General features: G+C 31.0%; 1 protein-coding gene across 1 annotated transcript in view; it reads left to right on the plus strand.

Annotated features, from left to right (window-relative positions):
* LOC111699514 (uncharacterized) overlaps window positions 1–13,608 on the plus strand; it is a gene marked incomplete in the record, with an annotated part of 28,378 nt that extends 14,770 nt beyond the window's left edge. Inside the window, 7 exon segments of the mRNA XM_023470201.1 lie at window positions 1–52; window positions 1,828–1,895; window positions 3,884–4,101; window positions 7,548–7,763; window positions 11,679–11,732; window positions 11,810–11,919; window positions 12,439–13,608. Coding sequence (XP_023325969.1) covers window positions 1–52; window positions 1,828–1,895; window positions 3,884–4,101; window positions 7,548–7,763; window positions 11,679–11,732; window positions 11,810–11,919; window positions 12,439–12,799 — 1,079 coding nt within the window.
* Between the last annotated feature and the right edge of the window lie 463 nt (window positions 13,609–14,071).

Consider the following 14,071-nt stretch of genomic DNA (forward strand, 5'->3'; position numbering starts at 1 on the left):
GAACTGAAACAACTGACTGTCCAAGTGATATATCTGTGATAACTTCAATTAGGTGACTTGAAAATTAAAAATATTATTAAAAAAAACAATTCTTTAAAAATAATTATTCTTAATCGTTTGAAAATCTAATATAGATTATTAATAGAGAAAATTCCAGTGAATATTTTTATTTAAAGGGACTATACACGTAATTTCAAGTGAATATGTTTATTTAAAGAGACTATACACGTAATTTAAAGTGAATATTTTTATTTAAAGGGACTATACACGTAATTTCAAGTGACCTAACAAGTGGCCGTACCCTTGAAATCTTAATCTAATCAATAATGTGGAGCATATTCTGACTAAAAACCACAAATGAAAATAAACAGTTTTCAAAAACAAAAACACTAAAATCTAATTATACTTGAAAAACAAATATTTGAATGGTACCGTTGTGAATCGGACATATCAATCTATCAAATGAGAGTGACTTGAAATCACGTTTACAGTCCCTTTAATCACCCAGCTGAGGTTTCGGGCCCTTTAGACCTAGTTTAGACCTATCTGATTATTAGTATTGATTTTAGTATCTCATTAATACACAGTAATTAGAGCACACTAGACCCAGAAACTTAAGACAAGTTTCGTAATAAAACCCAGTTTCGGAAACCCGGTTTCACGAATAGGGTCAGGCAGTTTTGAAGATACCAATGTTTTTGTTATGAAATGTTATTTCATGTGGTTTCTTTATCTTTATGTTTTCTGATTACTTAAATTAAAATCTACGCAAACGTGAAGACCCCAAAAAGGAAACTCGGGAGTTTCGTTCTACGATACCATAGAGAATAGAATATATATTAGAGGGAAATTTAGAGAATCTCTCGGTATGAATTTTATCAGTCCCTTTCTGCCTGAAAGAGAGTTCAAAGTGTACAAATCATGTAAATGTTCACAAATTATATGCAGTAGAGTACATTAATACAGCATGTTCATTTCAATTTCGAATTTGTTAAAGCTGTTAAATAAACTTTATAATGAATTAGGTGAATAAAAAACATCATTTGATTTATAGTTATAACGGAAAATTATCGTTTGTAAAGTGAAAGGCATAGAGTCCATGTGAAATGATCATTGGTCAATTATGAAACCAGCCTATTTCATAATTTGGTTTTCTTTTAACATTAATTTTAGATTTTCTATAAAATGATGTTCCAGGGCCCAAAAGGTTATATAACACAAATATGTGAAGTACACCTGCAGTATGGAAACAGTACAACAAAATGGCCGTTTTACACTTTTTCTAGTAAATTCACCTCTAATATATATTCTATTCTATTTGTACGATCTCTTTAAAATTTCCGGCTTAAGGCTCGTATGCTAGCTAAATGATAAGGCTTTTCCTCTTCACTTACACTTTTAAAGGATAAAAAAGGATGAAAAATGTTTAGTAAAAGTAAAAACTTTAAAATCCTAACGTTAGGTTTCTTGTTCATTAAATAGAAAGGAATTGAGTCCTTGGAACAAACCCTGATTTTTTAAATCCTATATCAATGCAACACAATGTCGTAGACCTTTGATATTTCAAGCTTTAAATTCTGTTAGATAAAATAATAATTTTTAAATATCAAAGGATTTTACTCCATCTGGTAGCCAATTTTTTTATATTAGAAAATTTCAGTTTGTGGCAAAGTTCTATTCCTTAACATACAACATATAATTCCATAATTGTATAATTGTAATTATATACTATTTATATTAATGTAACATTTCAAAAATCTAAATATTTTCCTTATTTTGTTTACAATTAACGGAAAACGGTTTCTAACAGCTATTATATGTTAACAGCGCTGTCCCTGCCAGCTGTGGTCGTCTAGACAATCATCATCATACTGTTAGTCCTTCATCCAGTACAGGTCATTTTTTTTTTCGGTGGCATTAGTTAAAATATGTTTTTGTTTTGCCGATCAATGTTTTGAGCATTAAAAATATGCTTTTGGTATCATAAATATGCTTTGAAATCTATTTTTTGTCCGTCATAAATTTGTTTTGATGATTTAAATATGTTTTTGCAATTTTAACGCTCAACCTTTGCCCAAAACGTTCAAATTAGATATATTTTAAACACAGAAACCAATTTAGAAATTACTTTGTCGAAATATAAATGAGATCCGTGCAAATCTGTTCATAAACCGAATTGGTCTGTTAATAAGTTGTTGAACCAATTATTTTATTTTTATATATAATCGGACACCCTGTTCACTGCAGCTGGTGAGGCAGACAAAAGCACAAAAGCATGATGTGCGTGCACGTATTGGAATACAAAGCAAGGGCCGCGCGTAAACAAACAAACAAATAGAGTTGACAATGATTTTTCAATATAAACAATCAATCAAATTTAACCAAAAATCAATAAAAATACAAAATGAATGAAACAATCCGAGAAATATTGATTTTTATTTGAACATTTTTTGCTATAAGTATTGCACTAAAACTTTTAGAATAAAAACACATTTAAACAGCAAACACACAGAAAACAAACAAATATGTAGTATAGAGACAAACAAACAAATATGTAGAGAGTATAGAGACAAACAAACAAATATGTAGAGAGTATAGAGACAAACAAACAAATATGTAGAGAGTATAGAGACAAACAAACAAATATGTAGAGAGTATAGAGACAAACAAACAAATATGTAGAGAGTATAGAGACAAACAAACAAATATGTAGAGAGTATAGAGACAAACAAACAAATATGTAGAGAGTATAGAGACAAACAAACAAATATGTAGAGAGTATAGAGACAAACAAACAAATATGTAGAGAGTATAGAGACAAACAAACAAATATGTAGAGAGTATAGAGACAAACAAACAAATATGTAGAGAGTATAGAGACAAACAAACAAATATGTAGAGAGTATAGAGACAAACAAACAAATATGTAGAGAGTATAGAGACAAACAAACAAATATGTAGAGAGTATAGAGACAAACAAACAAATATGTNTACTCTCCCTTTATATATATATATATATATATATATATATTTTACTTGTCAGTCTGTATTATAATTGTATATCCATGTCTTCATGTAGTAAATGCCTACTCCATAAGGGTTTCTCAGACCCGTATCTATCCAGTTACAAATCAGTTTCACTTTACTATCAATGTCGTGAACTAGCAATACCAAACCAATGGGCACGATCTCGTCAGCTTTCGATGTCAACACGGACACTAGCTTGGAAACTATCAGTGTCAAACCAATGGGCAAAATTTCGTCAGCTATCAATGTCAACACGGACTAGCTGTCTATTATTCTAACTATAATATAATTGTATATCCATATCTCCCTAGCTGTATAATTGTATATCCATATCTCCTTAGCTGTATAATTGTATATCCATGTCTCCCTAACTGTCTTAATTGTCTATCTATAATTGTATATCCTTGTCTCCCTTACTGTCTATTGCATATCCTTGTCTCCCTAACTGTCTAATTGTCTAAATATATTATAATTGTATATCCTTGTCTCCCTAACTGTCTAATTGTCTAACTATATTATAATTGTATATCCATGTCTCCCCAGCTGTCTAAATGTCTAATCTAGATCTCACCTAACTGTGTCATGTGTCTAATACTGTAATCTAATATATAAGAATGATTCCTTTACATATATTGTAGAAATTACTTTTTTTGTTTCTTTCCTCCAGAGTTTTATGTTGTACATTTTCAACAATGCGACCCCTCTCCCCAATTTACAAATGTTGATTAATTTTTTTATCTTGTGAAATATCAGTATTTTCAATTTTGTCATGTCAAAAAACTTTAGAATTTTTTATTTCGTGAAATATCAGTATTTTGTAATGTCAAAAAACTTTTATAATTTTTTTATTTTGCAGTTTCCAAAGATGATTATACGGGAAGAGTAAACTACTCCCGAAGTGATGAGGATCTAATTCAACGACTACCCGACGGGGATGGGCGGCTCCACGAAGGGCGGAGATCAATGAGATCAATGGGTCGGATTTCAATCCCTCCGAATACCCTGAGAAATCTTGTACTGGAGAGGTTGCGTGAAGAACGAATAAGTTTATCCAGTCATCCCTATACACAACCGGTAGGTCGTTTATCCAATCATCCCTATACACAACCAGTAGGTCGTTTATCCAATCATCCCAAATGAAGTAAAATAAGAGGGAAACCATGTTATTTCTAAATAATATTTAAGTCTCCTAATGAAAATAAAAACAGAAATTCTTTGTGTCCCTGATATTTATCAACATTCTCTGTTTTAAAAGGATGCTTACATTTAGAAAATACATTATTGGCGCACATTGAGAACACACACATATACATTATTCTCTCGTGCATTTGATAATTATAAAAATAAAGATAGAGGAGTGAAAATAAGACCAACAGATAAAACATTAAAAAAGAATAAAAACAAGAACCACCTCCCCCCCCCTTCCACTCCTTTTTAAATTGAATACCCTCCCTGATCTCAGCCATTTGTTAAAAAACGTGTCGGGCCGTTTTCTGTTAATTATATTTATTAGAATTATTAGTGCTTTATTACTCGTGTGGTAAAGGCGCCGCTTAATATAATTATTTTTAACTATAAAACCTGATTACAACAGGGGATATTTAAAGGGAGAGCTGACGAAATTTAATATGTCTTAAAGGAACTATACACGAAAATGAAATAAGGATCGATCAAATTCAAAAAACTTTTAAAATTAACAATTGAAAAATGTGATTATAAAAAATCCACCCTTTCTCACTCCCTTCTATACGGGATAGAGATTTTCCAAAGCTTCCCTCCTTGGTCAAGATGAAATATGAAATTTATATTGAGACGTGCAAATTGAAAATTTAATCTTATTTCAACTCGCCTTAATGTAATAATATATACGCCCTCTTGTGCAACTTAGATTTAATTGGTTATTAAAAGATATCTTTAAACTCGTCTTTAAATAAAACGGAATCTTTCTCGATTTTCTTAAACGCGGTCACGTAACATTCAAATCTTAATAGTTTTCAATTAGAATTCCTTTAATTGAAGAGCTAGTGAGAAGAACATAATACTTGAGCTTAAAATCAAAAATAGAGGAGCTACGAGTTCACAAAGTCTTACCAGTAATTCGTTATTGGGTCATTTCATAGAAAGGTATTTCATAGATGGACATTTCAAAGAGAACAATAATATAGATATGACTTTTCATAGATAGAACATTTCATAGACAGAACATTTCATAGACAGGACATTTCAGAGATAGGACTTTTCATAGCCAGGTAATTTCTAAGACAGAGCAGAACTTTGATAAAAAGGTGATTTCAAAGACACAAATGCAATTTTTTCAGAGACAATTTAAGGTTTTGGGTATGTAGAAAATGTGTCACCATCTCTTAAAATATACCTTATCTATGAAAATTTTCTCTGTCGATGAAATGTCTTATCTATGAAATGTCCTAACTATTAAATTTCTTATCTATAAAATTTCTCATCTATAAAATGTCCTGTCTATAAAATGTCTTTCTATGAAATGACCCAACACCAAAAATTCGACCTTCTCCTTCTGTCTAGTTAACACTAATTATAGCCGTGTTTTTAAAATTCAGAAATGTAGACAACTTTTTGGAAAGCTCAGTCAATGTTCAACTTCTATGAGAACATAGTATTTTAAAATCTTCTTTTGATACACTTTATGCATGTTTTATAATTTCTGGAAAATTTGAATTAAACGCTAACTCAAAGATTAAATCTTTATGTTTTAAGCTATTAAAATTAAACTTAAACATTAAGAATTTTAAATCAAAGAAATTTTAAGCATAGTTGAAATTTGATTTGTGTTAATTAATTTCATTTATAGTGTAAAGATATAAACGTCGAAAAATTACTTGATTATAGCGACATAGTCACAAATTTAGTGATAAAAGTTGAGATAAAACTTTAATTAAAGAATCTATGTTCCTAGTTCAAAAATGTTGGGTATATTGTTCTTATCAACTGTAGAATTTAAGCTGAGTTTAAACTAAGATCAAAACTGTGTTTAAACTAAGATCAAAACTGGGTTAAACTAAGATTAAAACTGAGTTTGAACTAAGATCAAAACTGGGTTTAAACTAAGATCAAAACTGGGCTTAAACTAAGATTAAAAGTGAGTTTATACTAAGATCAAAACTGGGTTTAAACTTCGATCAAAACTGGGTTTAGAGTTAGACTTAGATTGAAACTGAGGCCAAATTAGATCGAACCAGAGCTGAGTTTAAATTGAACAAAAAAAAATAGAAGTGAATTTTAAATCTAGATTTAGAATTGTGGGCTAAAAACAAGAACAAAGTGTGTTTAAGATTACAAGAAAGATTAAGATATAGGATTCCCCATGTATTGAATATAATGAAAAACGTTAGACTGCAAGAAAGGAACAGATATCAGATAAAGAAAACAGACAGTTGTGGTAGAGCTAAAACTCAGCGCCCCCCCCCCTCCATTTTCAGCATTGATACTTTGCTTGCAATGATTCCAAACCATCTTTATCTGATATTTTTACAATGATTTTGTGAACAAATAGTTTAATAAAGCGTTACTTTTATTTTTATAAATATTCTGTCAAACATGCTAGAATTATTCGATTTTTTCAACCACCCTTTTTGTTTTTGAATCCCCCTGTACAGATGATTTCATATTTTTTCGACTCACTCTGACGAGATGATTTTGCTTTTTCCCAAGAACCTAACTCCCTTCAGTTCAATTCTGATTCTCTATTGTCTCCTAATTACAGGGTGGCGAATTATTTCCGGCCCATGGGGATATATAAAATTATTTTTTATTCACCCTACCCTCTTATTATATTTAAAATTGTTTTGTTAAAAAAATATTTTTTTTTTCTGGAAAAAGTTATTTTGAATTAGATTTGCCGCTGCTGGATGCAGGAGTGTTCACAGTCGACAGATAATTCTATTTACTTCAACATCTTATAGAAAACATTTCAAATAATGTACACAAGAAGNGGGGGTAGGAGGTCAGAAGAAACTAGTTTTTGTACAAAAAGATGAAGTTTCGAGGATTTTACAGGGATGCGTAGTTTGTTAAATTTTGGGTGTCCACAGTGGGCTTACCTTCCTGTGTATACAGGGTTCTCATCTAGTTTCCCCCAGGTCAAAACACTGTGCGTAGTGGGTTTTCATCTATTTCCCCCTTTGTTAATCCACAGTGCATAGTGGGTTTTCATCTATTTCCCCCCTTGTTCAATCACTGTGAGGAGAGTATATTCTCCTGGGGTTACGATACGAACGCTGGTTCGAGTTTATTTTCTTTTAAATAAATTGGTTTTGAAAACTTGATGTTCTACTTACCTTCAAACTCATCTCATTTCCCAAATACTTTCGCAAATAATGTCGCAAACCTTTTCTGCAACAATTTTGGCAAATTGCAAAACTTACAAGCACCATTAAATACACATAAGCATGATAGAGAAGTACACAAAAATCTCAAGGTTTTACTGGGCATTGAGAAAAAAATGAGCATCCATATTAAGTGTTTTTTATTCTTTTTTCTTTTAGTCCGGAGACTCGAGTGGTCATCTTGCCTCGCTGGCGGCTTGCCTAGCAGACGACCTCAGAACCACCTTCCAAGACGTCTTGAGTCAGCTAGAGGACCTTCGTCTGGCGGAGTGGTCAGATCAGGCCCCTCCGCCCCCCAGCAATCCTCTACATGCTCCTAAACACCAGCAGGGCGGAGGTTTAAATCTTCAGCATAATTACCAGAATTATCCACCGGTGGGATTTATATTTTTACCACATAATTAGGGTTTAAATTTTTTAACAAAAAATGAGCAAAATATATTTTTCATCTCATTATAAGTGTTGTAGACGTATTTTCAAGTGACACTTCACTTTTAGAGTAGAATGTCAGATTCACAACGGTGTACACTGTACCCTTTACAATTTTTCTATCCTAAAATATGATTATTTGTGTCTCTGCAGCTTAAATCCGCAATTCTATTTTACATGGAACCCACACTTGATAATAATCAATTTCCAGCCAAAAAATTAAAGATATCTCATACATATACTTCTCTCGGTTTTGAGTTTATTATGTACACGGTACATATTATTATGTACACGATGCAGATTATTATGTACACGGTACATAATTATTTACAGTGTACAGTGTACATTTAGTACATTACGGCTGATGTATTAAGAAAATAAATTACATTTCCTAATTACATCTATACATATACATATGCTATTCCTCTCTACTCTTCAGACAGTTTCTCAATAATCATTTCTTTTTCTTATATATTTTTTTCTGTTCACATGCATTTTTTTCATCTTTTGATTCTTTATTTCACTATTTTTTTTTTCTTATTCATGTGTTTATGTTTTGCATATATTATACTCAACTTTTTTATAAAATTTGTATTAGTTTTTTAGATTTTTGTATTTAAATAACCCTTACATATACTTGTTTAGAAAGTATTCTGTTTGTAATTAAAGTTTGTTCCTTTTATATCTCCGGATGTAAATAATTGCCTCAAATTACTGGCACTTTTCAACCCCTCTCCCCTTCCTCCCCCCTCAAATACAAACATAGCGTCTTTTATGCCCCCCCCCCTTTTCTTTTTATATTCGACTAGGCCAACTCATCGTTTTTTCCAAACGTTTTCTTCAAAAAATTTGCGAAATTTTTTTTTTCGTTTTTAATTTTATGAATTTTGTAGACAAGATAACGACTAACAAGGAACACATATGATGTCAAATTGATTTTGCTCAAAATGAACAAAATGAAATTGAAAAAAGCTAAATTTGTCCATCCCTACCCCTCAGACACACATTCTTACCTTAAATTAAAAGGAGTGACTTTTTAATCCTGGCAAGATGGTATCCCGTGTTTTTGTAGGTTTAGTCCAGGTCTATACAGTTTAGATGGTGTTAAGATAACACCATATTAGGCTCTATCTGTCTTTCTATCCATCTATCCACTGTCTATATATATCTATCTATCCCCCTGTCTATTATATCTATTTGTTTATCTAACTGTCTATCAGGATTAGTTAAGGGTTTAAGTCTCTAAAGGGTAAAAACTAAACCGTTTTTAAGATGCAACCAAATATGGATTTAAAGGGACTATAAGCGAAATTTCAAGTGATCCTGCCAACGGCATCAATGCGCAAATGTCCCTAGCTCGAAATAAAAAAAATAAATTGAGTAACAATAACTAGCAGCATCACCTCCATCAAACTAAACTCTTATTAAAGAAATTATTTGGCCCTTCTGTACTCCAAACTTTTAGCCTCACAAAGAAGCATTAAACTAAAACTCACACTGGGATTAAACCGCGGACAGAAAAAAAATTGCTTAAAACTCTTGTTCCAGATAAGTTAATAAAAGGCCGATTAAGAACCGAAAAAATTGTGTTGAAAGCTCTTCTAGAAGCAAAGTAATAAGACATTAAGTTTTGTACTTTTGTGATTATTTTTCAAAAGTTCTAGTAAACTGTTGCTATTTTTGAATTTTTTAAAGAAGCATAATTATGTTTTATATTTTTCACTTAAATTTAAAAAAAATGTTTCTTAAGTGATACAGAGATATATAATTTAAATTATTTAAGGAATTTTACTTTTACTTTTTCTTAGAAAATGACCAAAACACAAAACAAATTATACGAAAATGTAAACTTTTAGTCAATTTACCCTCCAAAATTTTCACATCCTTGAATAACTCAAACGCCGGGGCAGTGCTCATACCAAACCATATATGTTTTGAAATCTTGAAGATGTTAGCTTTCCATTGGCTTACAGTTTAGCTTGGGCACTGCTCCGGTTTAGGAAATATTTACCAATTAAAAAATTAAAAATTTGAAGCAAAACATAAAGTTCTGGCGTTTAAATTACAACCTTAAAACGTAAAAAAAAAATAATTTTAAAAAGTGGCAAATTAAAAATTTTAGACAATTTGAGTTTGTGACTGAAACTCAGTTCCTTTTTAACTGTAAAGACGAAAAAGTTAAAATATTTTTTCCACAATTCCGTGTTTTCAAGAATGATGGAAATTGAAAATTAAGAAGAAATTTTTTTTATGTCAACAAAATTTTTTTTTTGTCATAACTTTTAATTACAAATTCAAAAAATATATTTGAATTGGGTTGAGCCATTTGTTTGATATAGAGGCAGGCGCAAACGTTGAATAACAAGTTTATGATTCTATTTCATAAGTTATCACCTCAAATTCAACTTTTTTATTAAGATCGCGAAATATGGATAGCACCAATTACTTTATCAAAGTATCAGATTTCTAGTCAAAATAGTTTAACATTTATAGCCTTTTATGTACTGATGGCCATGAAATCTGATTTTAAACCACTGTGAAACTGTGAATATCAGCATAATGTGGGAAACTAAATAAATGACGTTTTTGATAGATTCCGTTAAGGGTGTATATTTTTCCACATGTATGGTGTTCAATTTTGAAACTGTATTCGGTCTGATTCCCTCAATTCCGTTTTCCTTATTATCAGATTTTTTAGATAAAAAAGTTCCATAAAAGAAACTTTCAATAATTTTTTATAAATTTAATTGTTGCAAAATAAAGTTTGTTTTTGTTCACGATTTAATGTTTGTTTATTATTCTGTTTTGTTTGTTTGATATCTACTGCTGTCAGATATTTGAATTAATCTACCATCATAGAGATACACATATTAGATATCTATACTATAATCTACGTTGTATGAATGTTTACATATACGGGGTGTATATTTTCTTCAAAATGCTATTCCCCTCCACTTCCGCTAAATTCGGGAAACCACAGGGTTACCCATTAAGGATGAGACTTCAGAGACGACTGAACGGAATTTGCTGAGTACCTTTTCTTACATTCATTGCAGACCAAAACTGGCTTGTTTACAGTCTCATCCTGTAAATGATTTTTGAGTTGTGAAAATTATTGATAAAAGTTGGGAGGGGGGAGGGGGGTGGAGTTGATGTCCAACTTTTAATTTTTTCTCCTAAATCTTAGAGAATCTTTTATCAAAATATATAATTCGATGTATTTTGTATGTTGTAAAGTTTACATCACACGGAAATAAAAAAAATTCGAAAACAGATATTTTTGTAAAAACATTATTTCTAATCCATTTTTCCAATTATATCCAATTTTTCATGACACCCTGTATTAATATTTAATATTCATGTATTTGAATCTGCATATAGAATACACCTTAATCTTGGGAATTATAAAGATAGGAAAATAGTTAGATAGCTAGATATAGTAGAATTTGAAATAAACCTCTTCTGGACCCCACCCCCTCTTAACATTTTTTTTGGCAACCTTGCGTGATGATACAACACTGAGAACCAGAAAATATAGAATAGGAAGACAACATAATAGTAATCCTTAAGTGTATTTGATGTTGTTATAAAGCAAATAGTTTTACTGGTTACTTATTAAATCTTTTTTTTAATTAACGGGGTCTGTTTACACTGCACAAGTGCTATGTCATGTTCATCGGACTTGAGGTTAAAAATTTAGTCTAAAAGTTGCCTTCATATTCCAGAGTTTTCTGGTTACCACTGTATTCCAGTTTAGATTAAGATAAATCAATATTCACGCGAATTTAATAACAAATTGAATGAGCGTCCACCTATACTAAGATTTTTTTAATTAAAAATAGTAATCTATGATTGTTTTAGACTGGGAGATCGTATTCAGACAGTGAACCCATTTATCAACCAGGGGCTTATGCGGTAAGTTCTGTTCAAATTTATTTGAATATGTTTTAATTTCTCTTTTCATTATTTTTTAATGTTTTTTTTTCTTTCAGCCGAGCAGTTGTATGGCAGACCGTGAAAACGACGACATTTATGACTTCGCGGCAAAATATAGAACTCAAATGAGAACTCAGCAGGCAAAGATGCTGATGACACCTCAAGGGTAAGATTTTATAAAAATAGTTTGTTAGGTCCTTACCTGATTAACATCTCTAAAAAATTGTTTCGCGCAAATTTTTTTGAAAATAAATTTTCTTGTCTGTAAAATCCACCATCCCCATAAAATTTAAATGATTTTTTTTAAATCTTAAGAAGGTAGTTTATCTCAAGTTTAGCTCCACAGTGCAAAAGTACCTCCTCCCTCTTTTCATATTCATAAATTCTCATCTTAGTTTATATCTTTTCTTTTCCCCCTTATTGTATAGTCTGTTAGATAAAGTGTATGAACATGTATGGATTTGAGGATAACGTCTAAATCTTTGCTATAAATCTACATAAAATATACTAGGAATAATTTCAGATTTTATTTGAAATTCATCCTAGATAACCCTCCGCAGAGCCCTGCAAATATTCCCCATTTCTGCAAAAATGTAAACCCGACCAAGTTTTCCCAAATCCGCAGCAATATTATTATAATTCAGTCTTTTTATATCTTAATTTAATCAGCATTTCATGCTTCTAGGTGGCTGCAAATGGCAAAGAAGATCATTTCTAAATCTAAAAGAGATGGCGACAGTTCCACGTGCTACAGACAAAATGGCGGATCTAAAGATGGCGGACAGCGACAAATCCGCCAAAATAATTTTCCCGCCAGAAACTTTAATGGAAGTGAAAATGACCTAAGTTTACATTATAACAGTGTTCCAAGAGGGTATTCCGGACAATTTACCGACGGAGGATATTCAGGTCGGGGTCACAAATATGCCGATCATGATGGAATTCGGTATGCACCGGACGGACGACGATCACCGGAGGTACAAATGTATAAAACACGAGTTATCTATCATTCAAGACAAGATTGCTCGGATCATTCCTCCGTCTAAACTTGATATAAAAAATTTATATTTTAGTAAAATAGAGAAATGTTAGTCAATTTCATTCCTGTTTAAAATATGCCTAGTTTTAAACCAATTCTCGGAATTTTTAAACTTGAGATTATCAAAGCTTTAACTTTGAAATTAAAAAGTTTTAAAAAGGCAGAATATTAAAAATTACCGTGTTCATCATATTGATGAACAAACTTTTTTGCAACTTTTAACCTAGGATAAAACTTTTACCCGAAGTTCCCAGATTTTAATAAATCCGCCTTTTTACAAATATATAAAAAAAATTATAAAAGTTGCAAAAATTGTTCTTATAAATAATATTAAAATTATATCATTGTTAATTTGGCTGTGTTCTTAAAATAAATTTACTCATTGAAAAAAACGTTTAAATTGTTGTAAATTAGAATTTCTAGTCGGGACTGTTGCGTTTCAGCCTTTCAGGCCCGAAAAAGTAGAACTGTTATATTTTGCCGTGATTTTGCGCGCACGACAAATTGAAGAGGAAAAAATAACACTAACTAACTAACTAACTGACGACTGAAAATGCTACTTTTTAAAAGTCGACTTTTAAAAAAAATTAACAATAACAAAATTCTGAAAACAATTTTCAATTCGTCGTAGGACAGACAAAGTCATATTTTACTGCAAGTTAATTGTTGACATTTAATAATAATAAAGTGTTAACCTGCGCAAAGGATGATACTAAAATAACGACCTAAAAATCCTTAATTTTCTCATCCTGAAAAATAACAGAAAATCGTTTCGTGATAACAAAATAAATATGGATATATAATATCATAAACTCATAATAATTTTTGTATTTCCCAAGTATGTTAGAAACAACTTCCTCAAATTAAAGGAAGTTCATCTTAATTGGTTAATGATCTAAAAAAGTCATATATAATGATATATTTATTGTTGGTTCGGTTATAAAAGGTTAGACCCTTAATTTCTGTTTTTTTTCTATTTTTGCATTCATTAACAGCTTGGGAAAAGGTTCTACAAGACAATTGAATTGATCCGGAAAAGATTGTAAACCCTTTTTTATATACACTTTGTCATTCAATAATTAGTGACTAGATTTAATGAATTGGTTGAACCGTGTGGACGTAGTTCAACCACTTCGGTTCAGCTAAAACTGGCAAAGAAAAGAAGTGCATTTAAAATTCGGTGATGGGATGGACCAAACCTCTGTAGAGTAAAAAAAGTAGATGTTAGTTCCACATTTATTGAAAATATATTTCGGTCTGGGTTGACCCTCGTTAGTTC

The sequence above is a fragment of the Eurytemora carolleeae genome, unplaced genomic scaffold (assembly GCF_000591075.1).
Source record: "Eurytemora carolleeae unplaced genomic scaffold, Eaff_2.0 scaffold365, whole genome shotgun sequence".
Taxonomy (NCBI): domain Eukaryota; kingdom Metazoa; phylum Arthropoda; class Copepoda; order Calanoida; family Temoridae; genus Eurytemora; species Eurytemora carolleeae.